At 58.2% G+C, this 27,312-nt stretch overlaps 1 protein-coding gene across 2 annotated transcripts; it reads left to right on the top strand.

Annotated features, from left to right (window-relative positions):
• The first annotated feature begins 731 nt into the window (after positions 1-731).
• On the top strand, positions 732-21,968 carry RELT (RELT tumor necrosis factor receptor). 2 transcript variants are annotated; one of them, XM_011996214.1, is made up of 11 exons: positions 732-971; positions 13,568-13,637; positions 15,015-15,089; positions 15,220-15,386; positions 15,609-15,688; positions 16,680-16,937; positions 18,297-18,377; positions 18,695-18,776; positions 18,952-19,209; positions 19,561-19,759; positions 19,918-21,968. In XM_011996214.1, exons 2-11 carry the CDS (start codon positions 13,593-13,595, stop codon positions 19,963-19,965), a joined length of 1,293 nt encoding a protein of 430 aa, XP_011851604.1. In that variant the 5' UTR covers positions 732-971; positions 13,568-13,592; the 3' UTR covers positions 19,966-21,968. The 2 variants fall into 2 exon arrangements, with proteins under 2 accessions (XP_011851604.1, XP_011851605.1); XM_011996215.1 differs by lacking the exon at positions 732-971 and adding an exon at positions 1,144-1,340.
• Positions 21,969-27,312: the final 5,344 nt, after the last annotated feature.

Genomic DNA, 27,312 nt, shown 5'->3' with positions numbered 1-27,312 from the left:
TCCCATCAGCCCTACTGTCCCAGGAGGGCCGCTTGAGATCCCCTGAATAGTACTGAGAGGGGGAACAGGCCACTGAGCTGCTCCCTCCATCCTGGCACACCCTGTAGCACAACTCCAGGGGACACGATTCAGAGTCGGAATACAGTGTGAATAGTGGCTGGAGTTTATGATGACTGGCGTTGGAAACTGGCAGGATGGGATGGCTGTACTAGGGAGGGGGCACTGAGTCACCTGTCCTGCTGGAGGGAAACTAACACCCTGGCAGAGAGAAGTGGTGCAGGGAGTGAGGGAGTGAAGGTAGGAAACGCCTCCTAGAGGATTTCACTAGGCCCGAAGGATGTGCCGAAGCCCACTGTGTGGGTTTCCTTTATAGACTCACCTTCACCAGGCCTTTTCACCAACTAGGTGAGGGTTTCCAGGGTTGGGCCTGGGCCGCCTCAGCAAGGCAAAGTGAGGTTATTCTCCCTGGCCACCAACTGGCAGGAGGAAGATGAGGCCCAGAAAGGGGCAGAGGTGGCTCTAGTTACACTGGCAATGGTAAGAGGACCCAGAGGAGTATCTCAGTCTCCAGTCTCCTTATCTTGCTTCGCACAACCCCTTCTTTCTTGGTTCGGAGCCCTGAAGAGGCGGATTCAAGAGGCCCTCTGGGCCTAGTCGCCCAGTCCCGCGCAGCCCCCTGCAGTTCCCAGGGGCGCGAGAGAGGGCGACGTAGAGCAGCGCCGCCCGGCGGCAGAGCTGCCAGACCCTCCGCGGCTCAGGGTGAGTCGGGCCGGGGGCGCAGCCAGGGTTCTGACGTCGGGGGCGGGGCCGGCGGCCGTGACGTGAGGGGGCGGGGCTGCGCACCTTCCCGGCCCGGCAGGCGATTCATTCAAAAGGCGCGCAGGGTGCGCTGCTTCACTGGCGCTAGCCGAGCCGGGCCGGGGCGCCGAGTCGAACGGGGAGCCGAGCTGGAGCTGCCGCGGCGCGGCCAGGTAAGGAGGGCGCGCGGAGCCCCCATCCAGAGTCCGCTCCCCGCGGCCGGGCCAGCGGGATACTGACCCTAGAGGCGCCCCCTGCCTCCCCGCGTCTCTGAGGAAGTTCGCGGGCGCGGCGGATGCTGCAGCCTTGCCGCGCGCCGCCCCCCCACTCCCCCAGCCTCGCGTCCTGTCCCGGCGCCTTCCGCGCACCGGTCCCCCCCCAGTCTCCGAGCCCCGGGACCTGCAGGTCCTCCGGCCGCGATTCTGGGCCGGCCCTGCGCCGTGGCTGTCGGGGGGCGCGCGGGGAAGCAGCGGAACTTGCGGTGTGAGGGGCCAGTGGGGCCCGGAGCGATCCCTGGCCCGGGAAACTTGGACGGAGACCAGGTTGGGGTGCGGACTGGACGGCGGCGCCTCGGCGCGGCTGCGGCGCGGGGCGGCCGAGGGGGGGTCTGGACGGTGTCAGCCCGTGACTGTGGGTGACACGGCGCGTGAGGCGGCCTGGCCGGGCGAACGTGTGGCTGGAACACTGGGCGGTGACGCCGGGCCGAGCAGGCGACACAGAGGGGCTCTGTGTGTGGGAGACAGGCAGCGTGTGTGCGTGTGTTGTAAGGGAGAGACCCGGGGTCACTGGGGTCACGAAGTGCGTGGCCTGGGGCGTGACCGGCGCAGGGCCAGGGCCACCCGTTACTGTGAGTGTGAAATAGAGGGAGAGGAGACCAAGTGACTGAGAATGAGCCAAGCTAGCTGGCGCCATGGTGTGCGTGTGGGGTCAAGTGGTGTCAGTGTGTGTGTGTGTGTGTGTGTGTGTGTGTGTGTCTGCACCTAGGGCGATGATGAGTAAGAGGCAGGAGGAGGAGAGACCGGACCTAGGACACCTTCCAGCAGATGGGGGGTGATGAGGAAGTTGGGGAACCAGGAGACAAGGGTCTCCAGGGCTGTCCCCACGAGGGCACCCCTTAGGAGTTCAGCTTAGTGAGGAGATGGACCCTGAGGGACGTGCCCTGGCTGAAGGAGAGAGCCGAGGATGGGCGACATCTGGTGGGGTGGCCCAGCTGGCAGCAGGGAAGGGGCCCTGTGGTAGTCTCAGCGTGTCCCCGCCTACCTGCACCCACACACCCATGCATCGAAGTCCCTACACCTGGCAAAGTTCTGCCCCTGTGTAATCTGTATTCTCAGTGGACCCAGGCACAATCTTGCTCTCAGACTCCCCCCGCATCCCCGCGCAGGCCTCAGTCTCCCCATCTGCACACTGAGGTGCTGGGCTTTGAATGGACTGTGAATCATCACTTTGGGATCCTCTATTGTTTTTGGGTCAACCGCCTGTGTTCTCCCATCAGGCAGAAAAACTTAATTGGGGGGTTGGGCCAGGCTTCTCTTGGGGACACAGTGGCCCAGGGTCTGCACTCAGGGGCTACGGATAGGGTTGGAAGCTCAGCCTTCTCCAAAACTGGTCAAGAAAACATTAGCCTCCCACCCAAAGGCTTCCTGGTCCTCTGTCATGAAATGGATTGATAGACAATATGGATCCCAAATCCATAGACATTCACTTCTCTGTCTATGTGTCCTTTCTTCAGTTCCTTGGGTTGGGGAGAGTGGGGAGACTTGTTCCCCAGGAGTGGTTTCTGGTCTGGGAGGCTGAGTTCCTGCTGGAGAGCATGAACCCTTTCGCCATTTGGGCAAGACCCTTCTGAGGCCCCTTCTCCCATATGGGGCCTGTGGGGTTCATGCAGGGTGGGGTGAAAGCTGGGCTCCCTAGTCTGGGAGTGGGCGGCACTTGCTGTAGGATCTGGAAGTTCTGTCTTCTGCTGTTGTCCTCGGAAAATGCTGATTGCATTCTAGGGATGGGGGACAGGGGTCGGGGACAGTGTCAGACACTGTTCTGAACACTTCATGTTCTGTCTTGTTGAATCTTCTCAGTGATTCTGAGATGTAGTGACTATGTTTCAGAGAAAGGAACTGAGGATCAGAGAAGCAAAGTGACTTGGCCAAGGTCGTACAGAGTCAGGACAGTGCCAGGACTGGAATTCAGGTCTTCTGACCCCAGAGACCTGAGAGAGAGGATCACCCACCTTCCTAGTAACTGCTCATGGCTTTCCTGGGCTTCTGTCTCTCAAACTTGGGCTAATAGGCGTGGCCTTGCCATGGTGTCCCATTGTGAGTTCTAAGTATGATGTGTGTGTGTACACACATGTCTGGAACACTGGGGATGGGTGGGTTACATGGTATTCCTATTCCTCCCCAGACCTCACTCCCAACCGGACATCATCAGAAAGACCTGTCCCCTGCCTTCTAGAGCCTGGACCTGGCTTTGGGAGTGTCCCCATGGCTTTGAAGAGTGTATGGAGTTAGCAGCACAGCCTAGGGGTAGCAGGGAAAATTGAGAGTCCCAGGTGACCTTCATCATACTTGAGAGGCCCCCTCCCCTTCTTTGCAGTTGCTCTAGAGGCATTTCCCCAAATCCATCTGCATGTTGTGGTGGGGAGTAGACAGGGAGTGACCTTGAGCTGATCTCTACTGTCTCTGGGCCTCGGTCTCCCTCTTCTTCCCAGAGACCCCTTTTGGCTCTGACCACTGTTGCCACTTGGCCAAGAACTGGAACTGGGGATCATGGTGTCTGTCCCTCGGTCCTCTCTGCAATGACTGAAGCTGTGCTGCTTGGGGCTGATGAAAATAGCTGTCATGGTCTCTAGGGGCTGAGCCCAAGTTATTTCCATCCTCAGCAATGAGGTGGAAATAGCTTAGGGCCTGGGAGGGGGAGCAAGAGGGGAAGGGTTAACTTCTCCTTATCCCAGCCTTGAAGGAGGCCCCCAGCCTCAGCCTGTGCCCTAGCCAAGCCAAACCTTTCTGGGAACTTGGGCCTCTGGGGATGACAGTGGGGCCAGGCTGGGTTTCCACTTGTGGCCACAGTTGGGACTGGTGTGATAGCTGCTAGAGGGAGGGGCCTGTGTCTAGCCAAGAAGGGGAGACATTGAGGGCCAGTCAGCACCTGCCGCTACTCATAGGGTCAGGTGCAATCTCATTTCACAGAAGGAGAGACTGAGGTTCTCAGAATTCAGGGACTTACCCAAGGTCTCCCAGAACCTTCACCCTCCAGACACGGTACCTGCCTTCTGTCCTGAGTTCGCCATTCTGTGTCTACACTTTCCCTGGCGGCTGGAGGTTGGCCAGCACTGGAAGTAGGCCCAAGACACACCTTCCGACGTCCGCCTGCCTCATATTCCAGCTCCGGCCTTACCATCCCTGCCCGGGCTCTGGTTCCAGCTTCTCTGCTTCCACATCGGTTCTCCCACACACTGCCAGAGTGACCTCCATAAAGTAACTCTTGCTTTTTGCCTACAAAGTATAGTTCAAACTCCTCATCTGGCATTGAGGCCTTTCCTTCCAAGGTCTTTCAGGATTTACATCTTCACCCTTGCCTCTCCTTGCCAGATGCCTCGTCTGCCTTGCCTTTGCTTTTAAAGCTTCCCTCTTTCTAGAACCCTCTTGGCCATTCAGAGTATAGCCCCAGCTCCGCCTCGCCCAGGAAGCCCTCCTGGCCCGAAATTAGTCTCTCTGCATTGTTGCGGGCCACCGGCCAGGTGTCCTCCCTCACTGCTGGGGAATGAGCACAGGTTTGGGGCACCTGTGGGCACTGCATGCTCAGCTTGGTGGGGCCAGTGTGGCCAGCAGCCCACCCCCTCCCACTGCCATCTCTGTGCTGGCGAGGCCTCTTCCTGAGGACAGGCAGCTGCCCTAGGATCCCGGCACCTGTGTGCTGGGAGGCACCGGGAGATTTGCACCCAGGTCTCTGGTGCTCACCATGACCTGAGGCAGAATGTGTGCTGGGATTGGGGGCAGAGACTCACGGCCACTCCTGTGGGTAGGGGGCAAGTGTAGTGCTTGCCGTGGTCCTCGACATCTTGTGTCAGTAGAGGAAACTGTCCCTGCTCAGGTCCTGCTGTGCGCCAGGCCCTGGGCCCAGCATTTCCTCACAATAGCACTCACCCGGGCCCTTTCCTTTCCAAGTTGGTATGGGGGAACCTGGACTCAGAGAGCAACCGTAGGCTGAGTCATGCGGCCACTCGTGTTGGAGTCAGGCCCTCCAGATCCCGCCCAGCCCCCAGCCTGGTCTCCAGGCAGGAGGTGAGGGTCAAAGGGTTTGTCTGACAATTCTAACATTAGTTTCTTGAGAAGGGCCAGGCTGGTCAGTACCTAGTCTGGCTGGGTGGCACCTGACTACCTCTGTTATGGGGCCGGCCCTTCTACCAGGTCAGCAGGAGCGAGGACCAGAGAGGAAGGGGTTTTGCCTGAGATCACCCAGCAGGGCATGTTTGGCGCCATTCCCCACTCAGGATCGATGGGGGAGCAGGGATGTGGTCTCTGGACAGAGAGAACACCCACTGTGTGCTGAACCCATGTCTGTCTGGGCCTAGGCTTGGTGCTGCTGAGTGGGGCTGGGGTGGCAGAGAGGACAGAAGCCAATGCTGCATCCCTACTCTGCCCATCCCTGGGATTACGGCCCAGGAGGCTGTCACATCCTCAGCCTTATACTCCTGGGGGTCATCATTCCCTCCAAGCACAGGCAGGGAAACCAAGGCCCAGAGAGGGGAGGCACTTGCTAGGCCCCAGTGTCACTGGGATCCAAACCCAGGTCTGCTGGCCTTGAAGACCAGAGTTCTTTCCTAGGCCATCCTGGGAAAGATGAGAGCTCTATAAATCAACTGCCCATGTGGCTGTGAGCAAGTGCCCTGGCTAGTTGTCACAGACAGAGGGAGACAGCGGGGACCTCTACAGCCAGTTAGAAGCAGGGTCTGAGTGTGCAGGTAGAGAGAGGAGTGGGGGCTTCCAGAGGAGGGACCTGTGCTTAGCCCAGTGCATGCCCTGTGAGGAGGAACAGTGAGAGGGGAGGACATTGGCCACCCGCACCACCGGCGCGCTGTGTGTCTGGCCTCCTGCACGCACCCAATCCCTCCCTCCCTCAAGGAGCCTCAACCCTTCTAGAGGAGTCAAGGGAGACTGAAAACTGATGGCGGGGGTGGGGGGTGGGGGAGTCTGGAGAGGGGAGGGGGCCCCCTTGACAGGGAGGCTGGGGAGGCTTCCTGTAGGAGGGGATGCCTGGCCCAAGGCCTGATTGTAAGAAGAGCCCCTGTTGCCTGTGAACACTGAGTCCTCCACCACACCATGAGGTCAGCTGCACTGGCGCAACTGGGAAACAGGCTTGGGAAGTTGGGGCTGGGTTCCTGACTGCTGAACTACCCCTTACCTTCCTGACCGTGGCCCTGGCTGGTGTGGGAGCAGATGGATGCAGGCCTGCACAGAGGCTGGGACATGGGCACCCAGGGCCCTCCCAGAGAGGCCAAGGCCCCTCTACTCATGCTGCCAGGATTTACATGGAGTTCCCCAAAGCACTCTTGCCATACCCAGGCCTCTGGGTGACCTCAGCTGGCTGTTGCTTGGTCCTGAGCTTGGGTTCCTCTGGTCCTAGTGGGGCTGTGTTGAGAGCCCTCAGTGTCCCATAAGGCAGGGATTAGCACCCCTGTTTGCAGAGGAAGACCCTGAAACTCAGGGAGGGTAAGTAACCTGCCCAAGGCTACAGATCCACGAAGTGACAGAGCCAGAGTCTGAACCTTGGTAGGCTGCTCCAGGGCCCAACCTTGTCTCTTCCCTGCCCCATCACTGCACATGCACTGACCCCAGTCCTCAGCATAGCTCCACTGGGTAGGACCTGACCTGGGATGGCCCTGGAGGGGTGGGGGAGGCCTCTTTCCGCAGCACCCCAAGTCTGGGGAGAGTTGGAGAATGGGGCAGACCAGGGCTGTGGTCTCCCCCAAGTCCCTCCCAAAGCCTCCGCCCAGGTCTTCCAGGTCAGGGTGATTGGGGGCAGGGCCCATGCTGAGCACATTAGGGACTCGGGATCAGATTTATGGCCGGGGCAGGTGGCAAAGGTGGCTTCTTGGAGGATGTAGCAGAGCATGAGCTGGATTGCAGTGAGGTGTCCTTCAGCACCCCCAGACCCGTTGCTATTCTGTCTCTGGGCCAGGGTGGGCAACACGGCTGTCCGTGGTGCTGACAGGTCGATGGTGGACCAGAAGCAGTGGAGATGCCAGGCCTGGGTGGCACAGGCAAGGGCCGCCTGCCAGTTGCCCCTACTCCAGGGTAGGTAAACCTCATCTCCTTCAAGATGAAGTTGTTACAGGCTACCACCTGGCCTCTCTGAGCCTCAGTTTCTTCCATGTGAAGCATGGAACACTGTCTTTAAGGGGTGAGACCCTGCTTACAGTGGGAAGGGGACAGGCAGTAGTGCTCAGTGAGGAGGGTTAGGGAGCCCCCTCTCTGCCAGAGATAACTGTCTGGGCTCAGACATCCCTCCTCCAGCCCCAGACTCGACCCAGGAAGTGGGGCGAGGACTGCACCTGTACCATACCCAGTCTGGGAGGAGCTGGGTGGGCCAGGTGTGGCCACCTCAGCCCTTTTCTTGGCCTCAAGGGGCCAATTTAGCCCCCTTAGCCTCAGCCCCACCCCATCCACCTGAGCCACTGAAGCCCAGGCCCGGTGGCAGCCAGGAGGTCTGAGGTGCGGAACCATGCCCAGCTTCTAGGGGTGTGGCTGAGGGTGGGCTGGGGAGCAGCTGCTGCCTGGCCACGAGGTGGTACAGGATTAGGGGTCTAGGATTTGAGGGGTGCATACCCCAGTGTGGTGACCTGGGAGCTCATGGCTGCCCAGGCCTGTGGGAAGGGGCGGGAGTGGAGTGCCCTTCTCACTGAGTGGCCCTGAGCCAGCCTCCGCACATCTCTGGGATCCCAGCAGCAGCCCTAGTGAGCTGGGGCTCCACCCTGGGACCTCTTCTTCCCCGCTCTGGGAATTCCCAGACTTCCCTGGTCTTCCTGTCTCTTTCAGTTCCCAGCTCCCTTTCCTGCCCGAGCTGGCACAGACTAGAACAATATGCAAAGGAGTATAGATGCAGGCAACTCCTAAAGGCCCCATGGGATGGCGGTGCAGACAGCACCTTCTCCTGGGGCCCTCCTGGGTCCTTAGTAACAGACCCTCAGTTGAGCCGCCTACTGGGTGCTACTAGCTTGCTGGCCTCCACCATCAGGTTGGCAAACACTGCAAGGACGTTTACTATGTGTTAGGTCCTGGGCTAAGTTGCAGGGTGAAAGGATGTGCCAGGTCCTGGGCTAAGTTGCAGGGTGAAAGGAGGCAGAAAAGAGACAGTCCTGGGCTCCATTCCTGCTTCATCTCTTACTGGCTCCGTGACCCCCGCCAGTGACATCCCCTGACCTCAGTTTGCCCAGCTATGAAACAGGAACGCTCACTTCTTCTGCAAGTAAAGGCAGCAACCCAGGACGAGGGCCTGGCCTGCACAGGGCTGGGGTCTGTTCCTTTCCCCGTGAGTGTGGAGGAGGGAAAGCCACCCAGTGTGGTCACTGCCCTACTTCAGCCTCAGTTGCCAGGGAACCACTGGGCTCCTTGCTAACCTGGATTTCTCTGTTGATGGGTGGCCTTTGTCTTCCTGCCTTGGGTGCGGCCACCGCCAAGGGAGGCCTGTGTCCAGCTGTGTTTCCAGGCAACCCTAGCCTCTGAAGGCCAGAGGGAGGTCCACAGGCTCAGGAGCCACTATCTGGGAAGCAGAGTAGCTGCCTCCCCACCTGCCCTGCTCCAGGTGGGCGCTGGCCCCCACCTCCATCTCCCCCAGTGTAGCCTCTCTTGGCAGGCAGCCCGAGGAGCCTGCTGAGACCAAACTGTTCATTCTTCTCCCTCCCCTGCTTAACCCTTCCAGGCTCCCATAGGCCCTATGGGGAAGTACAGGCTTTTTGGCAGGCAGCTGAGCCTTGGTGTGACCTGAGCACTGCCCACCAACCTTCCCAGACTCCTCCAGACTCCTACCGTCTCCTCCACCCTCCCGCCCTCCAGATTCCCACCAGGGCGAACCCAGCACCACCTGTGTACCAGACTCTGCGCCAGGCACTGAACGGAAAAAAAAGTTGTGTGCCCTTCTCCTCCACATTCCACACGTAGGGAAACTGAGTCACAGTGAAGTGTGGGGAGTGCTTACTCTGTGCCAGGCCTGTGCTGAGTACTTAATGTGATTCTCTCCTTTCAGCCTCACCACAGCCCTCTGCAGGCGGGCCACAGAGCCAGTGCAGGACAGAGCAGAGCAGGACTGCACCCCACACTTTGTATCCCCAAGTTAACCCAGGGGTTCAGATCTGGCTTCTGACCCACCCCAGCCTCTGGGCTCCTTCCCCCTCAGCCTGCTCACTGGCCCTTCTAGCTCGGCATAGCTGGGCTCTCTACCAAGAGCGCCTTTTCTGCCTTCTCCCCCAAATCAGCCCATACCCGCCCGAGTCAGCACTGGGCATGGAGCAGGCAGCTCGTGGTGGGGAAGGGGCTGGGTAATGGGATCTGCATGGCACCATGAATGCTGAGGGGGAGGTGACTTTGAGCTGAGCTCTAAGGAAAAGTGGGTGCTGGCCAAGCGATGAGGGGAGAGCAGAAAGCAGGTGCAGTGTGTGTGAGGGTGGAAAGCACTCAGCATGGCAGGTGTGTGGGTGGGGGAGGTTGGTGTCGGTGCGTCAGGACAGCATCGTGAGGGTGGTGGGAGCTGGCCCAGGGCCAGGGCCAGAACTAGCTGTCAGGGCACCGAGGCTGCAGGGCGGGACTGACCTGGAGGTCAGAGACAGGGTGACGGGGCAGGAGCAATGGGCGCAGGCCCTGGGAGAGCTTAGGGACTGTAGGGAAGGGGAGGGCCCCGCCTAGGGGAAGGGGAGTGGCGTGGCAGGGCCCAGGTGACCCCAGCGAGCTTCAGTTCTGGGAAAGGGGAAGCTGCCTGTGGCCTGGCCTGGTGGCACAGCTTCCTCTTTCTCTGAGGCCTCCGGGGCTGCACCTCACTGGGGCTCCACCGCCTATGGCCTCAATCACGGTCTGGGGCCCTCAGCTTGGGGCCCTGGCCATGGCCTTTGCTAGTTGGCTTTTCTCCAGGGAATTTCTGGTTCTCATTTTTCGGGCATTTTTTTGGAGGGCTGAGTCTGAGGAAACCCTCCCCGCCTCGTGAGCCTGTTTGGAGGCCTCCTGCTTCAGACATGGGGCTGGGTGTGGAGTTTTGTGGCAAATAAAACAGACGTCCCTGGCCTCACCGCTGTCTGGTGGGGGAGCAAGGAATAAACAAGTAAGCAAACAAATACTTAATCACAGCCCTCTGCCAGCAGGGCAGAGGAGAAGGGCTGTGGAGATGGAAATCCCATGACCTACTTTAGCTTCATTACCTCCTTTAAACCCCATGACTGGCTGGGCATAGCAGCTCGCACCTGGAATCCCAGCACTTTGGGAGGCCAAGGCCAGAGGATCGCTTGAGCCCAAGAGTTGGAGACTAGCCAGGGCAACGTAATGAGACCCTGTCTCTACAAAAAATAAATTTAAAAATTCAACCAGGCATGGTGGGGCATGCCTGCAGTCCCAGTTACTCAGGAGGCTGAAGCAGGAGGATCACTTAAAAGTTCAAAGTTGCAGTGGGCTGTGATTGTGCTACTGCAGTCCATCCTGGACAGCAGAGTGAGACACTGTCTCAGAAAAACAAAACAAAACAGAAATCCCCCAAAAACTTCGTGACAGCCTTGCCAGCCAGATGAACATCCCCATCTTGTGGATGAGGAAACTGAGACTCAGTGATGTCAAGGTCCCACAGGGAGTTGGTGGCAGTGGAGACTGGGCCCTAGGCTAGGAGACATGGGAGGAGTGGCCTCTAAGCTAAGTTCCTTCTCTGCTACTCCCTGGGGCCCCTGTTCCCCATCCACTGTGGCTGGGTGTGGCTCTCCTCTGTCAGGCATCAGAGGCTCTGGGGCCTCACTGACTGCCCAGCCTTCAGGGTGAGGCAGAGGTGGATATGGGGCCTTCGCAAATCCCCTCGCAGCCAAAGGGGCTTCCATCTGAACTGTTTTTTTGGTCACGGTTCCAGGGCTGATTTAGATAGTGGAGGCCTCATGGGGCAGGGGGTAGGGGTGCTGAGCAGCAGGTGTGGACATGTGTGTGCACCAGGCCTTTCTACCTGACTGGGCAAGTCCAGCGGGGGCTCAGTCTGGGCTGAGTGTGGGGGCCGGGCAGCCAGACTGGAGTAAGTGCTGATTTGGGGTAATGAGAAGGTGCATAATTAGAAGGCGCAAGGCCCTAGGTGGCAGTGTCTGTGCGTGTGCTGGAGTGGGCCCTTGCTGGCTTTGAGTCTGGGCCTTTGGACTCTGCTTTCCTCCTGGAAGGTTCTAGATCACACAGCTCTGCATCTGTCTGCAGATAAGCAGCTGCAAAGCTGCTCCCTGTGGGCTAGCAGGTGCCACCCGGGGTCGGGGTGGTTATAGGGCTCTCTGCTGTGGTTGTTTGGCCTCTTTTCACCCCCGCATCAGCCCTCTGGGCCTACCTTGGGGACATGGAGGGCTGCTAGAGCCGGGGGCTGGGCTATCGGGTTGCCCCTGGCTTTGTCTTTTTTATTTTTATTTTTTTTTGAGACGGAGTCTCGCTCTGTCGCCCAGGCTGGAGTGCAGTGGTGCGATCTCAGCTCACTGCAACCTCCGCCTCCCAGGTTCAAGCGATTCCTCTACCTCAGCCTCCTGACTAGCTGGGATTACAGGCATACACCACCACACCCGGCTAATTTTTGTATTTTTACAAGAGACGGAGTTTCAGCATCTTGGCCAGGCTGGTCTTGAACTCCTGACCTCGTGATCCACCTGCCTCCGCCTCCCAAAGTGCTAGGATTACAGGCGTGAGCTACCATGCCCACCACAGCCTGCCACCCCTCCTCCCCTACCATCGGACTCTGTCATACACAGTCAGGCCTAGTGGGGAAGTGAAGCCTGAGGACTCGGGGCTCATGGTCAGGTCTGTGGGTTAGATCCCTCAAAGGACAGGGGAGGGGCCATGGGGAGACAGGCTCGAGGTGGAAGCTGGGCCCTGGCAAGGGGACAGGACACTTCGGGGCAGAAACTGGAAGGAAGACTTGTGACCAAATTCGAGGAAGGACAGGGGGCCCTCCCCACATGGCCTGGGGGTGTCATTTGTTGGGTGTTGACTGCGAAGTGTGGCCTCCACCCTATACTGTAGCCCTACCTTCTCCTGTCCCTGGCTTTCCCCTGAGCTGGCCTGGGACCCAGAGTGGTTGCCAGTGACCTGGAGAGTCCCGAGATGATGTGACCGCTGCCCACTCCCTCCCCTGAGTGTAACTCAAACCCTGGGCCCCTCTGAGGTCTGCCAAGAGGGAGGGTGGGTAGACAGATCGGTTTCCTGGGCTGCTATTCTAGGCGGGAAGGCCGGGCTGCCTGCAGGGAGAGGGCTCTGAGTGACCTGGGACCTACCACAGGAGGCGCTTTTCTCACCTCACTGGGCTTGGAGTCACAGCGGGGGGCCTCAGCCTGCGGCAGCCCTGAGCCAGTGGCTGGGTTCCCAGGCTGCCCCTGGGCTTAAGAGGCTGCGTGTGACCTGAGGAGAACAGCTTCTCTCAGCCTGGTGTCCCTGAAGCCAGGCCTCCAGGGAGTACACAGCGGACTTCCTTGCTCTGCCACCATACCTTCTGCTGTCTGATGTGAGTCCTTTGTCCTGCTGTGTCCACCTCCTCCACTGGCTGAAGGCTTCTCCAGAGCAGGCCACCATCACCTGGGGGCCTCAGTCTCAGACCGGTGGGCTGTGGCGCCACCATGGATATTTCTCTGAAGTATCACGCACTGCACTCCCACTCTATTTTGTTTCTTGGCACTTACCACCAACTGGCGGGGACACCTCTCTGTTTGCAGTTAGGTCTCCCCTGGGCTGGAGCTCCTTGCAGACAGGGACCTTGTCTGTCTCGTTCATACCGATTTCTCCAGTGCCCACACGCATTAGGTGCTGGAGAGATGACAAAGACAGAGCACTGGCTGCCATGACCACCCCAGCCCCATAGGTCTGCCCGGGGCAGAGCTGTGGCCTGACATGTCCCAGCCTCAAGGGAGGAGTCAGCCTCCCTGGAAGAGGTATGGACAGTGGCCATGTGGAAGGACCAGAACCTAGATGGGGTGGGGAGCTGTGGGAACCAGACCCACTTTGGGGAAAGCTTCTAGAGAAGCTTCTGGAAAGAGAGGCCTTCGCATTGGGCTTTGAAGGGTAAAGGAAAAGGCCTTCCTTGGACCAGAAGCTGCAGGAGTGAAGGCAGAGGCCGGGCATGCTTACAGACCTGTGAGGAGGAGGCGGCGGGAGCCTGAGCCTGGAGCACTGGGCTGGAGTGTGGAGGCGGGCTGGGGTGTTGGGTGTTGGTTGCAACCCTGTCATCAGGGACACAGGCCGCCACACGCACTTCCTTCCCCTCCTGATGCCTCGGGGCACCTGGCAGTTTAAGGAAGGGGAAGGAAGCCCTTCCTCCTCTGGGAAGTCTCCCAGCCTGCAGAGCCTTCCTCCTGCCTTCCCGCCTGTGCTGCCCTGTGAGGCCGGCTCCCAGGCAGGGCAGCCCCCTCTTGGGGGCTTGGGGTGTGGAGCCGGCAGCCCTGGGCTCTGCCTGCCCAGCAGCACCTTGCCCGCTCCCCATGAGTCCTGTTATCCTGGAAGTGGTGCTGAGGGGACAGCAGCCGCCTGCCTGTCCCTGCCGCTCGGCCGAGCCTCCTCTCCATCTGCCCTAGGCCAGCGACCACCAGGGGCCTCAGGATGAAGCCAAGTCTGCTGTGCCAGCCCCTGTCCTGCTTCCTTATGGTGAGTTGGGGATGGTCCCTGGGAAGGAGAAAAGTCGCACGTCTGCCCTGCAGCCCTCCAACAAGAGGGTGCAGACATTCTCCGGGAACCCCATGCCGGGCAGGGCTCAGTTACTCAGCTCTTGAAGACTCTGAGGCAGTCGGACCCTAGGAAGCACCTCTGGGCCCACCCAGGCTTGTCAGGGAGATGGAGAAGGAAGGGCCTGCTGGCATTTATGGGCAAGGCAGGCATGGCTGAGGGCAAGATGCCCGTTGGCACGCAGGCATGAGAACAGAGCCCAGCCCGGAGGGTAGGCTGGGCACCAAGAGGAAACTGGGCAAAAGAGGGCTGGGATTTGGACCCTGAGAGCCATAGCACCTCAGATGCTGGGGTTCAAGATCTGTATTGGTCTGGGGGGTCCCAGATTCCAGGTCCCAGGATCATAGGATCAGGCCAGCTGCCTGGAGCTTCTGGCGAGTCTGCATTACAGACTTACAGCATCTTGGGGTCTGCTCTGGGGCCCATCTTTCTGCTGTGACGCTAGAAGCTCAGGGAGGGCGAGACTTGGCCTTGGGCCTTGCTAAGGGTTGCTCCTTACAACAGGAGGCCTTCCAGCCTTAGCAGGTGCTGGGAGCCGCTCTGGGGTCTGAGGAAATCCCTGTTCCATCTCCAGGGCAGCTGATGGTGGCCCCATCCAGCCTAGGCCAAATTGGGGGACTGAGGTCTCCTCCAGGAGGGATTCAGGAGAGACAGTTCATTCCTAACAATGGGAAACAGAGGGAACTCCTAGTGAAATGGGCTGGGGACACACACTGAGAAGATTGAGCTTTCCTTTGGGATGTGTCTCCCTGTTTGGGTGTGTGGATGTGAATGGGGTGGCCTCGCGTCGAGGGGAGGTGGCAGAGGAGGATTTGGTCCTGGAGACTTTCGCTGAAGGGAGGGCGCAGAATAGGAAGCGCCACCTGCAGACTTGGCTCCAGGGATGATAAATGAGGCTGGTTAATGATATGCCCAGCTGTGATGGGGGCACGGATGGACCCAAGGCGGGAGGAAGGGGGACAGAATATGAGAGAGGATTCGGAAGCATTTCCTCCTCATTGTTCTGGTTAGCTGGAAGGGCTTGAGATCCTGATGTGGCCTTATCTGGGGTTTCCAGCACTTTCCAGAGCCAGATGTGGCTCTCTCCATCCCCAGGTACTGGCCATGCAGCAGGTCTGGGACAGGACAGGTTTTCCTCAGTGTGAGGGATTGAGGTTAGAAGAGTGTGTCCCTGAAGCCCGGGTGGAGTAGTCAGTGGTCCTCACCACTGGGCTTTCAGGAAATAAGTGGGGGATAGATGACCCCAGAGACCCCACACCCAGCACTTTCTGCCTCTTTCAATGCCTACTGTTCTTCCAGCTGCTGCCCTGGCCTCTGGCCACCCTGACATCAACAACCCTTTGGCAGTGCCCACCTGGAGAGGAGCCTGACCTGGTGAGCATTGCCCTGCCCTCCTACCTGTCCTGGGAGGGCCCTGAGGGCTGGGGGCAGAGTCTTGTGCCTGGCCCCCCAGGGATCCTCAGACTTGACTCCTGGCCGTGCTCTCACCCTTTACCTCCCACAGAACCCAGGTCAGGGCACATTATGCAGGCCCTGCCCCCCAGGCACCTTCTCAGCTGCATGGGGCTCCAGCCCATGTCAGCCCCATGCCCGCTGCAGCCTTCAGAGGAGGCTGGAGGCCCAGGTGGGCACGGCAACTCAAGATACACTCTGTGGAGACTGCTGGCCTGGGTAAGCCAAAGGGAGTGCGGGGAGGGCTCCTGGCTGGGTGACCAGGACTCTGGATCCTGGGGTCCCAGCCTTATTGTATCCTGAGCAGGCCTCAGTTTTCCCATCTGTGAAATGGGATGGGGCAGGACCAATGAGGGTGCCTGGAAGGAAGGCATCCAGCCTCTCCTAAGGATAGTGTTTGGGGAAACTTCTGGGCCTCAGTGGTATCTTCCCTCCTCGCAGGTGGTTTGGGCCTTGGGGGGTTCCCCGTGTTCCATGTCAACCGTGTTCCTGGGCACCTCTGGGTATTCACGGCTGTGATGGTGAGTGGCAGACTGGTGCTAGGACTGGTGCAGGCGTATGTGCGGGAGGGGGCCAGTGAGCTGGAGCCCAGCAGCCTCTGCAGTGTTCATGTGGGGGCAGTGGGGTCCTTCTTCCAGCCCAGGGCAGGGCGTGTAGCCAAAGGGTCTCCAGCAGGGCACAGTCAGCCGCTCCCCTGGCTGTTTCTGTCCACCATGCTTCCAAGTGGCAGAGAGCATCCTGCAGGTGGCAGCCACAGCTGGGGGCTGGGGACTCACATGCTGACCTGTCCCCTGTACCCTGTCCCCATCTCCTCAGAGATTCATGCCAGCCAAGTGCAGTGGCTAATGCCTGTAATCTCAGCACTTTGGAAGGCCAAGGCAGGAGGATCACTTTGAGACCAGCTTGGGCAACACAGTGAGACCCTGTCTGCAAAAAATAAAAATAAAAAATTAGCCGGGCGTGGTGGTGCTACTTGGGAGCCTGAGGTGGGAGGTTTGCTTGAGTCCGTGATTTCCATGCTGCAGTGAGCTGTGATCACACCACTGCACTCCAGCGTGGGCAACAGAGTGAGACCCTGCCTAAAAAAACCCATGCAGATGAGTGAGCTCACGCACACACTCAGGTACACACATGCACCTCCTCCCGCTGCTGAGTCCGTCACCCCTGAGGCACTGGATTCATGGCCAGGCCACAGGGAGGCAGATCCCATCTCCCTGTGCTGAGGCACGTGCCCTGTGTGCCGTCTCTTCACTCCCTGACCCGAGCGTGAGGGGAGGGTGGGGCTGGGTGTCTGAGCGTCTTGAGGAGGTCTTGTTCAGGACAATGCTTCGATGGCCAGAAAGGAAAACAGGAGGGCAGCGGGTTGACCTTTGCATCCCCAGCATGGCGGGGAGTGGGCTGCCCTGGGTGCATTGGCTCTCCTGCAGCCCCCTCTGACTCAGGCCCTGGGCCCCTGTCTCTCTGTGTTTGTGTCACTGCCTCTGTCCTGCCTCCATCGTCTGTGATGCTCAGAGTGGGGTCGGCGGGCCCGACGTGGCGTGGAGGTGGCAGCAGGGGCCAGCAGCGGTGGTGAGACACGGCAGCCTGGGAATGGCACCCGGGCAGGTGGCCCAGAGGAGACAGCCGCCCAGTACGCGGTCATCGCCATCGTGCCTGTCTTCTGCCTCATGGGGCTGTTGGGCATCCTGGTGTGCAACCTCCTCAAGCGGAAGGGCTACCACTGCACGGCGCACAAGGAGGTCGGGCCCGGCCCTGGAGGTGGAGGCAGTGGTGAGGCCCGGCTGGGGTCCAGGTGGGGAGGACGGGGGCATGAGCCCAGCCCCAACTCCACTTGAGGGCTGCCAGCAGAACCTTGCCTGGCTTCTGGGGTCTGAGAGGGAGAGGCCTGGGAGGTGACAGCTGCAGACTGACAACATGGGAGGAAAGGTGAGGGGACAGAGGTGTGGCCATGGGGGCAGAGCAGAGGCGGCACAGCTGGTCAAGCGGCTTCAGTGGGATCCCACCCTGGGTGAAGCCTTGCCCAGATGTGGGGATCTGGACTCTTTAGAGGCCACAGTTGTGTGTATGGTTCCAGGGTCAGATGGCCTTGGAGTTACTCAAGGTGACCTCTGACCTCTGGCCTGCAGTAGGGGGAGTGCCCTGTGTCAGGAGGGCTAGTAGGGCAGCTGTTCTGTTCTGGGCAGGCACCGCGAGGGGCTTGGGTTTCGGTTCCAGGCTGTCGTTTGAGTTACAAGGCCTGGAACCAGAGGGACAGGCATGTGCTACCACCTTCACCCCCAGGGCCCCAGGCCCCTTTCCTTCTTCCCCACACCACCACTCCCCTGCAGGGCAGGGGCCCACGTGCACACACCCTCCCCTGGGCCCATGGGATCCTGTGGCCACATCATGAGTGAAATGGCATCTCCCTTGCTAGCACGCTGGGCTGTCTGGGGCTGGCATGGGAGCCAGAGCCCCTTCTAAGTCCTGACACTGAAGTCTGGCAGGGGCAGGAAGGGGACAGGATCATTAGGCCGGCAGGAGGGAACGTGGTGACTCAGGGCCATTTTGCCTGGGACTGCGCTTGTTTTCCTAGAGACTTCCTTTAACTGCTGGATGCTGCCTGTGTGCAAGTCCCAGGAGCTCTGTTTGCTGCTGGGCGCAGGGTTGATCACCGTGGCCCATTCTCACACTCTTGAGATTTGGGCCCAAAGCTGACTAGGGGCCCTCATTTAAATTGTTACACAGGCACGGTAGAGAGGCCATGGAATGGCAGTTTGCTGTAGATTTGGGGAGTTCCGGGTAGGGTGGCAGCCCACAGCTCCCTGAGGCTGAGGAGACAGTGCAGACCCAGTAGATGCTGATGCACTGCCCCCTCCCCTGCCCAAGTCAATGACTGGAGTTCTCGTGGCCCTGAAGCCTGTATGCACCCGGGCTCTTGGTGCAGGAAGCAGCGGCGTTGAGTCGTGAACGTGATATGGGCTTCTCTGAGCCTGGATCCCACATTTGCAGGGCTCTGGGAGACTTGTCACCTAAACGCACATGCTTATGGCCCTTAAGAAGGCCAGGGGTGCCCTCTGCTGGCAGACGTGGTTTAGCTCAGGAGCGTGACTTCCCCCTCTTCCCGAGGATCAGGGCCCTTGTCTTCCCCAGGAATCAACCCTGCCTACCGGACTGAGGATGTCAATGAGGACACCATTGGGGTCCTGGTGCGCCTGATCACAGAGAAGAAAGGTGAGGAGAAGGTCTGACCCCATCCCAGTGCCCAGGAGAAGAGGGTTTCCTCCAGAAGCCTGTGAGGCAGCCGTGGTGGGCAGAGTACCTCCCTGCTCTGCCTTCCCTGCCAGGGTGCCTCGAGCCGCCTGGTGCTCTCTGACCCAGGAGTGCACACCTCTGCCTCCTGTAATTGCCTGATGAAGTGGGAGAAAAGGTGCACAGCCCAGGCTGGGTGCGGTGGTGTGGAGGGTAGGTGGGGGGTTCTCTGCTGAGGCAAGGGGTGGGAGGCGTGTCCCATCTGGCCAGAGCGAGGGTCTGACTGCAGCTGCCCACAGAGAATGCTGCGGCCCTGGAGGAGCTGCTGAAAGAGTACCACAGCAAACAGCTGGTGCAGACGAGCCACAGGCCTGTGTCCAAGTGAGTGGGCTGGTGGGAGATGACGAGGCCAAAACCCCATTAACCAGCCTGCCTCCTGGGGATCTCCCACTTGGGTCTCCCTCCTCGAGTCACCCTGTTCCCTCCACTGCCTGCTGGGGTCTCCTGCCCCTGGCCTGGCCTGGCCTATGGCCACTTCTGCCTGTGCCCCCTGCAGGCTGCCGCCAGCGCCCCTGAACGTGCCGCACATCTGCCCGCACCGCCACCACCTCCACACCGTGCAGGGCCTGGCCTCGCTCTCTGGCCCCTGCTGTTCCCGTTGTAGCCAGAAGAAGTGGCCTGAGGTGCTGCTGTCCCCTGAGGCTGTAGCTGCCACTACTTCTGCTCCCAGCTTTCTGCCTAACCCGACCAGGGTTCCCAAGGCCGGGGCCAAGGCAGGGCGCCAGGGCGAGATCACCATCTTATCTGTGGGCAGGTGAGGTGGGCACAGACACAGCAGGGGCAGGTAAAGACGTGACAGCCTGGAGGCCTGGAGGGGGAGGCAGGGCCCCAGCTTGGGCCCTGAGCACCCTGCTCATTGGGAGCCCTGCCCTTATTGGGCCTCTCTGGGCAGTGGGGGTGGCCAGAGAGATCAGGTCTTCCTAGTTACGCTGTGTCTCACATGGAACCCTTGTGTCCCTAGGGCAGCATCTTGGCCCCCATGGCACCCGGGCCTCCAGGCTCAGGCTTTGGACCATGAACTTGCTGTGTGACCCCGGGCATGTGCTGCCTTCTCTGTGCCTGGGGATCCCTGCTAACGGGGATGATTGCCCCACTCTCCTCACAGGTTCCGCGTGGCTCGAATTCCTGAGCAACGGACAAGTTCAATGGTGTCTGAGGTGAAGACCATCACGGAGGCTGGGCCCTCGGTGGGTGATCTCCCTGACTCCCCACAACCTGGCCTCCCCGCTGAGCAGCAGGCACTGCTAGGAGGTGGTGGAAGCCATACTAAGTGGCTGAAGCCCCCAGCAGAGAACAAGACCGAGGTGAGGGCCAAGGAGAAAGGTATCTGTCGGCACCTGGGCCAACCCTGACCAAAGACGGGGTAGGGGTGGAAGTGCGGTGGGCCCTAGGCAGGGGCCGCTTTCCTGGAGCCAGAAGCCAGCCCCTGACTCAGCTCTGACCCCTCACCCCTGTCCACCAGGAGAACCGCTACGTGGTCCGCCTAAGTGAGAGCAACCTGGTCATCTGAGGGGCGGTCTAGTCTGAGGACACTGCGGCCCTGCCCTGGGAGGTTCCGAAGGCTTCCTGGAGGAGGTGGAGCTGCAGCTGGGACTGTGAGGACCGAGAAGCAATGGCCCAGCAGACAAGACAGCAAAGACCAAGGCCTGGAGGTGGGAGTGTCCGCCCCAGTGAGGAGGCAGGTGGCGGCGGGCACTGTGTACAGGAGCACACTGAGCCCCGCCCCGGCCCTGCTGCCAGGTTGCTCCCCTGCAGGATGCCCCGACCCCCGTGCTTGCCCTGGCTGGATCCTAGGAGCCCACGGGATTCTCTGTATCATCAGAGGGCTGGGCTTGGCAGCGGGGAGGGGCCCGTGCCCATCACCCCTGGCCCCATTCCTTGGTAATTAGCCACACCCTTGCCTCTGTACAGGGCCCTAGAGCAGATGTGCCTCCCCCTCCTCTTCCAGCAGGTCTATAAAGGGAAGGGGCAACAGAAAGTCCTGGGCTAGGAGAATGAATCCCTGGGTTCTAATCTTGGGCACGTCTGTGGCCATCGCTGGGTCCACTTTTCTGACTGTGAAGTAGGGAGAGACGTTCTCAGTACCCAGGGCCTCTTCAGCTCTTTGCGGGTTCTGGGCTGGGTTGTGGGGGGCTGGGGAGCTGGGCTCTACCATCCCTCCTATTAGTAGCTTTATCCAGCCCCGTTTTTGCTGCTTCCAGGGCCTCTGCCTTCTAGACCCCAACGGGGCTGTCCATCCATGGCTCTGCTACAGAAGGGGCTTAATGCATGTGCCTGCCCCTCCCCCAGCTTTTTTTAATGAAACCGAAAAAAACAGACTTGATCCCGGCAGGACTGTGATACAGAGCCCTAGCCTGCCCAGCCGGCCCCAAGATCTCAGGAGCTTTAGGGAGAAGAGTGTTGGTGGGGCTGGAGCGCACCTTGGGCCTCAGTGGTTTCTGCGTCCCTGTGGTGCCAGTGCTTCTGGGCAGTGCAGGCGGCTGCCAGGCCCAGCCCTGACCTCCACTCTGGCTCAGCAACCTGGTTATTTATGTGGGGCCGTGCAGGCATGGGCCCCACTGCCTGTCCGTCCTGTTTCTCTTATTTATTGAAACTTGCCGTTGCCCTATCCTTGTGTCTCCATCCCCTTCCATGTGTTGAATAATAAAAGGTGGGAAAGTGCTGTCACGAGGAGCTCTTTTTCTCTGTGCCCTTCCCAGCTTATCCGCCTGTTCCACTTGTACCTGTCCAGCCCTGCCCTGTGTTGGGCACCACGGCAGGCTGCCCTCCCCTCGCAGTTCCTGCACCTCAGCAGCCGGGGAAGCAGGGCCCAGAGGAGATCCTTCAGCTCATCTGGTTCTTACCAAAGCCCCTAGCTAGAGGCAGGGCTGTCCCACAGAAATAGTGTGAGCCACATATGTGACTTTAAATTTTCTGACAATCACATTTCGAAAAGTAAAAAGAAGCAGATAAACTTAATTTTAATACATTTTTTAACCCAGTCTATCCAAAATATTTTCATTTCACTATAAAATCAGTATAAAAATTGTGAATGAGCTGTTTTTGCTTTTGCCTTGAAATCTGGAGTGTATCTTACACATCTTGATTGGAACTCGAATATTTCAAGGGCTCCATAAGCCATGTGGGCAGCAGCTACCACGCTGGTCAGCGCAGCACCTGAGGAAGTGCACTGTGTGGAGCCCGGGAGGTGAATGGGGGTGAGGAAGATGTGCGGGCCAGGGAATGTGTTCCACAGAGAGGGACAGCATGTGCAAAGGCCGGGCACCAACACATAGTGGGCACCTGGGCCTTATGCCAAGGACGCCAGGGAGCCTCCAAAGCATTCAGTTCCTGCTTGGCCAGTGTGGAGAGGAAAGGAGCCACAGGAGTGGGTGCCACACCCAGGTGAGATGGAGCCTCCGTCTCCATCTAAGATTCCTAGGGCAAGCTTCCAACCCGGCCCACGGGCCGCATGTGGCCCAGGACGGCTTTGAATGGGGCCTAACACAAATTCATAAACTTTCTGAAAACATTGTAAGATTTTTTTTTTTTTTTTTTTGAGACGGAGTCTCACTCTGTCTCCCAGGCTGGAGTGCAATGGCACGATCTCGGCTCACTGCAAGCTCTGCCTCCCGGGTTCACGCCATTCTCCTGCCTCAGCCTCCTGAGTAGCTGGGACTACAGGCGCCCGCCACCTCGCCCGGCTAATTTTTTGTATTTTTAGTAGAGACGGCGTTTCACCGTGTTAGCCAGGATGGTCTCGATCTCCCGACCTCGTGCTCTGCCTGCCTCGGCCTCCCAAAGTGCTGGGATTACAGGCATGAGCCACCGCGCCCGGCCCATTAGGAGATTTTTTTGCTTTTTTCTTTTTAGTTCATCAGCTATTGTTAGTGTTAATATGTGGCCCAAGACAATTCTTCCAATGTGGCCCAGAGAAACTAAAAGATTGGACATCCCTGTGCTAGGGTTTGGTAATGGGAAATGGGTCAAGGACTTAGAGCCAGCTGGGTGGGGCAACAGGAACAGTCCTGGGGGCACCTGTGACACAGCCATGGAGGATGTCCCATGCCGTCTAGATGCAAAGGCCCGGAGCTCTCAGGAGACAGACCTGGAGACAAGAAGACCTACAGGCACTCGGGTGTTTAGGCCAGGACTAGGCTGGGAGGAAATGTCCTGGGGACAGGACCTGGGGCGGATGCCTGGGCTGCTCCAGGGCACCACAGAGAAGGCACTGCCAGGGAGGCAAGAGAGAAACCAGGGAGGGCAATGTCCCTGGCAGTGTCCTGGCAGCCAGGGGAGCAGGTGAGGAGGGGGTGGGCGCAGGGTAGCCTGCAAGGCCAGTTGCTGCTGGGGGGTGAGGAGGACCGCTCTGTGCCCTGGTGAGTGGCACAGGAACTTGGTGGGATTCGTCTCAAGGGAGGGGGGAGACCAGGGCCGGGTGGGTTGAGGGAGACGGTTCCCTGCTGAAGCCTGGCACAGGCCATAGCTGGGTGGGGCCTCAGGTTCTGAGGAGAGACAATTTTCAGTTAATTTGAGGTTTTACTGGTGTTATGTTGTTTAAAGATGGAAGAGAGGGATATTTAAACTAACGGCCTCATGGAGAGGCTGAAGAACAAGAATGACTTTTTTTTTTTTTTTTTTTTTTTTTGTGAGACGGAGTCCCGCTCTGTTGCCCAGGCTGGAGTGCAGTGGCCGGATCTCAGCTCACTGCAAGCTCCGCCTCCCGGGTTTACGCCATTCTCCTGCCTCAGCCTCCCGAGTAGCTGGGACTACAGACGCCTGCCACCTCGCCCGGCTAATTTTTTGTATCTTAGTAGAGATGGGGGTTTCACCGTGTTAGCCAGGATGGTCTCAATCTCCTAACCTCATGATCCGCCTGTCTCGGCCTCCCAAAGTGCTGGCATTACAGGCTTGAGCCACCGCGCCCGGCCATGAATGACACTTGATGGAACCTGGGGAGGTGTGGAGAGGACCAGCCTGTGGGAGTCCCTGGTCTGCCTGCAGCTGGCATAGGGCAGCTATAGGGCGGCCATGCTGGGGCTGTGGGAGGCCTGGCTTCACGGAGGGCAGGGGCCTTTCTCCTAAGCAGAAACCAAGTTGGGGTCCTCCTCCTGCCCTGGGTAGACGTGCTTTGGGATTTGACCTCTCCTTGGGTACCTAGGGCACAGGTGTCTCTCTCGGGGGCTTCTCAGGTGGGCAGGAAGGGGAGGGACACCTCTGAAGATCCAGATGTTTCACTCGTACCAGAAGAGGGAAAGGAAACAGAGGGTGGACATCAGGAGGGATGTTCTGGAGCAGAAAAGGATGCCAAAGTGTAGGACAGGGTGTCCACTGTAGGGGACTAGCAGGCATCACCAGTGTACCCAAGGAAGTATTTCCTGCGGCTACCAGAGTGTGCTTGGAGTCCCTATTTGCCAGCTGTTCAGCTGCATCTCAGGGTCTGCCTTCTCCATCTTGGCTGGCCTTCGGCCTCCTTCCCCAGGGGAAGGCTGGGCTGTGGGGTCGAGATGCCCTCTCCGCAGCCTGCCCGTCTTGCCTGGGTAGAGGCGCACACACACATGCAAGCCAGGGTGCACGGGGGCTGGGTGCAGGCTTCCAGGCCAGGGCTGAGCGCCCCCTCACAGTAAGCACTGTGCTCTCCTCCAGACTCCCCGCCTCCAATTTTCTGCTTGATGAAAGGCATGGCCCTGGCCTATTTCCTCACCTGTCCCTTGGGGTATTGAGGCTAGCCTGCAAGAGTGGGATGAAGAGCTGAGGGCTCAAAAGTAGGAGTGTGTCTGATGTCCTTGGTCTTTAGGGCCCATACCCTCACCTGGAAGCGTTTCTGGCTTGCTCCATCTAAATCCCTGAAGCTTTGTCAGCTCTTGAGTTCAAGAGGCCCACGCGGAGGTGGGAGCTGGAGGACAGGGTGGGGTTCTGGGCTGACCACTGAGGGGAAGAGTTCTGAGCTTGACCTCTGTGCTCCACCCCTCTTCCCTATGGGCCAGAATGGTAGGAGCTGGGACCCAAGTCTCCACCTCCCCTCCTGGCCCTCAGCTCCTCCACTGTGACCTGGAGCTGAGCCTCTGGGAGAAAATCCCTTCCTGCACCGGATAAACTTGACTATGGTGACTCAGCCCCAACAATGCCTGTGGCCAGAGGTGCCGTCTCGGACACTGTGGGTGGGTTTCATATTGGATCAAGGACAGGAAGGGAGGCTGGGTGGAGGCACAGGGTGAGATTTGGTGAGAGGCATTAGAGAGTAAGGAGGTCTAAGTTTTCATTTCAGCTGCAGTGTGAGCCAAGCTACTTGGACTCTTTTGGCCTGTTTCCTCTCCAGGTAAGGAGGCTGAGTTCTTGGAGATACAGCTATGAAGCATGAACTGTAGGCGCCCGGCCCTGGGAAGGAATGGTGGACAGATAACCAGGAAGAGAAGCCTGCGCCTGGGCTAGGGCAGTGGCTTCACCCAGAGGGGAGATAAGAGATTCAGATGTTTAGGAGGCAAAACTGATAGCACTTGATGGGACTGCTTTGGATGAAGGCACCAGAGTCTCTCAGCTGTCCTTTTTCTGTAACCACAAACCACCAAGTCCCCCTTGGTTTCCCATCTGACAAATCCATCTTTTAAGAAAGCTCAGGGCACTGGGTTCAGTGGCTCATACCTGTAATCCCAGGACTTTGGGAGGCTGAAGCAGGCAGATCGCTTGAGCCCAAGAGTTCAAGACTAGCTTGGGCAACATGGTGAAACCCCGCCTCCACACACACACACACAAAAATACAAAAATTAGCTGGGAGTGATGGTGGGCACCTGTAGTCCCAGCTACTCAGGAGGGTGAGGTGGGAGGATCACTTGAGCCCAGAAGGTGGAGGTTGCAGTGAGCCGAGATTGCGCCACTGCAGTCCAGCTGGGTGAGAGTGAAACTGTCTCAAAAACCACCACCACCACCAACTTGGGCCTTGCTTACTCTGAGATAGGCAGAACATGGGGCTTGGTGCGTGGGCTATGGAGTCAGACCAAATGCCAAATGTGAGTTCTAACTCTGCCCCTCACCAGCTCTGTACCCTCGGCCAAGGTACTTACCCTCCTCAGCTTCCCCATCTAAGATGATGCTAACAACAGGGCTCACCTTATTTGTGCTGTGAGGACCGAATGCCTTAACAAACATGAGCAGCAGGCGCCAGCCACACACTAGGCACTTGAGAGATGTCAGCTTCATTGAGCAGATGGCTCTATGGATTTCAACTCTGAATGGCCTCACTGTGCTCCCACATCACACACTTAGGGTAGGTGCTGAAGTTGTCCCTTATAGCTCCCCAGCAGCTGTGAGACCCTTAGGGCAGACCCTTGTCAGATCAGCTGTGAGATGCACTACAGGTTTTTCTTGACTGCTGAGAACAAGTTTAGCATCAACTTGGGGAGAAGCCCAAGGGACTCACTGGCCCGGGACAGTCCTCTGTGCCTCCCTCCCCAAGAACCACTCAGTCTAGTCACCTAAGACTTTTTTTTTTTTTGGGAAACTTTTTTTTTTTTTAATAGTTATTGAGTGTTCTACAGCTTACAGTAAATATCATAGTTACAAATTCTTGGCTTCAATCTTTCAGAGTGATCACTGTCTGATCTTCAAAACAAAACAAAAACCCAAAAGAATCCAAAGCAACAAAACAAAACCAGATTTACACTTCATACACACAAGCGAGGCCATGGGGCTTTCCAATCTTTACACTCTGGACTGTGTTTTGAAAACACCTATAAATTCTTTGATCAAACTACTTGGAAGACACCGGTCAAAGGTTTATTATTATTATTATTGTTATTATTTTAAATGTTTTTATTTCTTTTTAAAATGTGAGTTCCAATAAAATTTAAAAATTAGATTCCAACCTGTAGATTAAAATGAATTAAAAAATACAAAATCATATACAACGCTGTCTTCACAGGGATGTTACATGCCATGAGAACAGGTTTCTCTGTCATGTGGTATGAAACAGGGAAGGAGATGCCTTGAAATCAGGATGGGGACAGGCCCTTGAGCCTTTCAAGATTATTACAGACAACTCCAGGTTGCCAGAGGCCTGGCCTTACCTCCCCCTGGGTAAGGAGGAGCTTGAGTCACGCCGTAGATCCAGACTATCTGGCTGACCCCAGGAGGTGGTCTCTGGGACAGTCTCCCCTCTTTCCCTGACTCTTAGGCCTGAGGAGAAAGGCTGGGGCCTGGAGATGCTGGTCTTGCTGGGGTCAGGCCCAAAGTGGGTTTCACCCATTTGATTCCTGCGGGCTGGTACTTATCTGCAAAGCTGTTACATCTGTTCTCCTCAGGAAGGAAAATCCTCCCACTATCAGTGGCTGGAATGGGGTAGAGGACCTCACTACCACAGCAAGAATATCCAGGGACTATCCATGTGGCCACAGGGAAGAAAGTGCTGTCTTGTCCCTTTCTAGCTTTGTGGCAGCCAGTCCCAATTCCTGTGTGCCTCAGTTGGCCTTTGGGTTGGACTTAACAGCATGCACCACAGCATATATCCACTGGAGAAACTGAGGGACCGGGACCCAAGTCTGGCTTAGGCAGGGCTGGCCATGGAATGTTGAAGCTGGCCTGCCAGGAATTTTGAAGGCTGGGCCCTGGAACCATAGAATGCCTAATTTCAGAAACAAGTTTTCTAGGAGAGGGGCAGATGGATAAGTAAAGGACAAACCCTGCAGCCCACCGGGCATGCCTGCCTGCGCTCAGAGGCTCTGGTGTGGAATCCCATCAGTTAGTGTGGTGTGTTTCTTCAGCTCTGCGGATGGGTCCACTGGCCCACTCTGCTACTGCCTCTCTCTGGATTCCCAAACTTGGCAAGCAGCAGAGGCTGCACAGCCAGTAGTGATGTGGGAGAATACAGGATAGAAAAGCAGAC

Source organism: Mandrillus leucophaeus, unplaced genomic scaffold, assembly GCF_000951045.1.
Source record: "Mandrillus leucophaeus isolate KB7577 unplaced genomic scaffold, Mleu.le_1.0 Scaffold504, whole genome shotgun sequence".
Lineage (NCBI taxonomy): Eukaryota > Metazoa > Chordata > Mammalia > Primates > Cercopithecidae > Mandrillus > Mandrillus leucophaeus.
Note: the sequence above shows the minus strand (reverse complement) of the source record. Positions and strands in the feature narration are given on the sequence as shown.

What these genes read in the sequence shown, in the direction of transcription:
- RELT (XM_011996214.1), top strand. Translation starts at nt 13,593, where the DNA reads ATGAAGCCAAGTCTGCTGTGCCAGCCCCTGTCCTGCTTCCTTATG. An exon ending in CCCTGGAGGTGGAGGCAGTG is followed by an intron (nt 16,938 to 18,296) that starts GTGAGGCCCGGC and finishes TGTCTTCCCCAG; the next exon opens with GAATCAACCCTGCCTACCGG. An exon ending in AGCCACAGGCCTGTGTCCAA is followed by an intron (nt 18,777 to 18,951) that starts GTGAGTGGGCTG and finishes TGCCCCCTGCAG; the next exon opens with GCTGCCGCCAGCGCCCCTGA.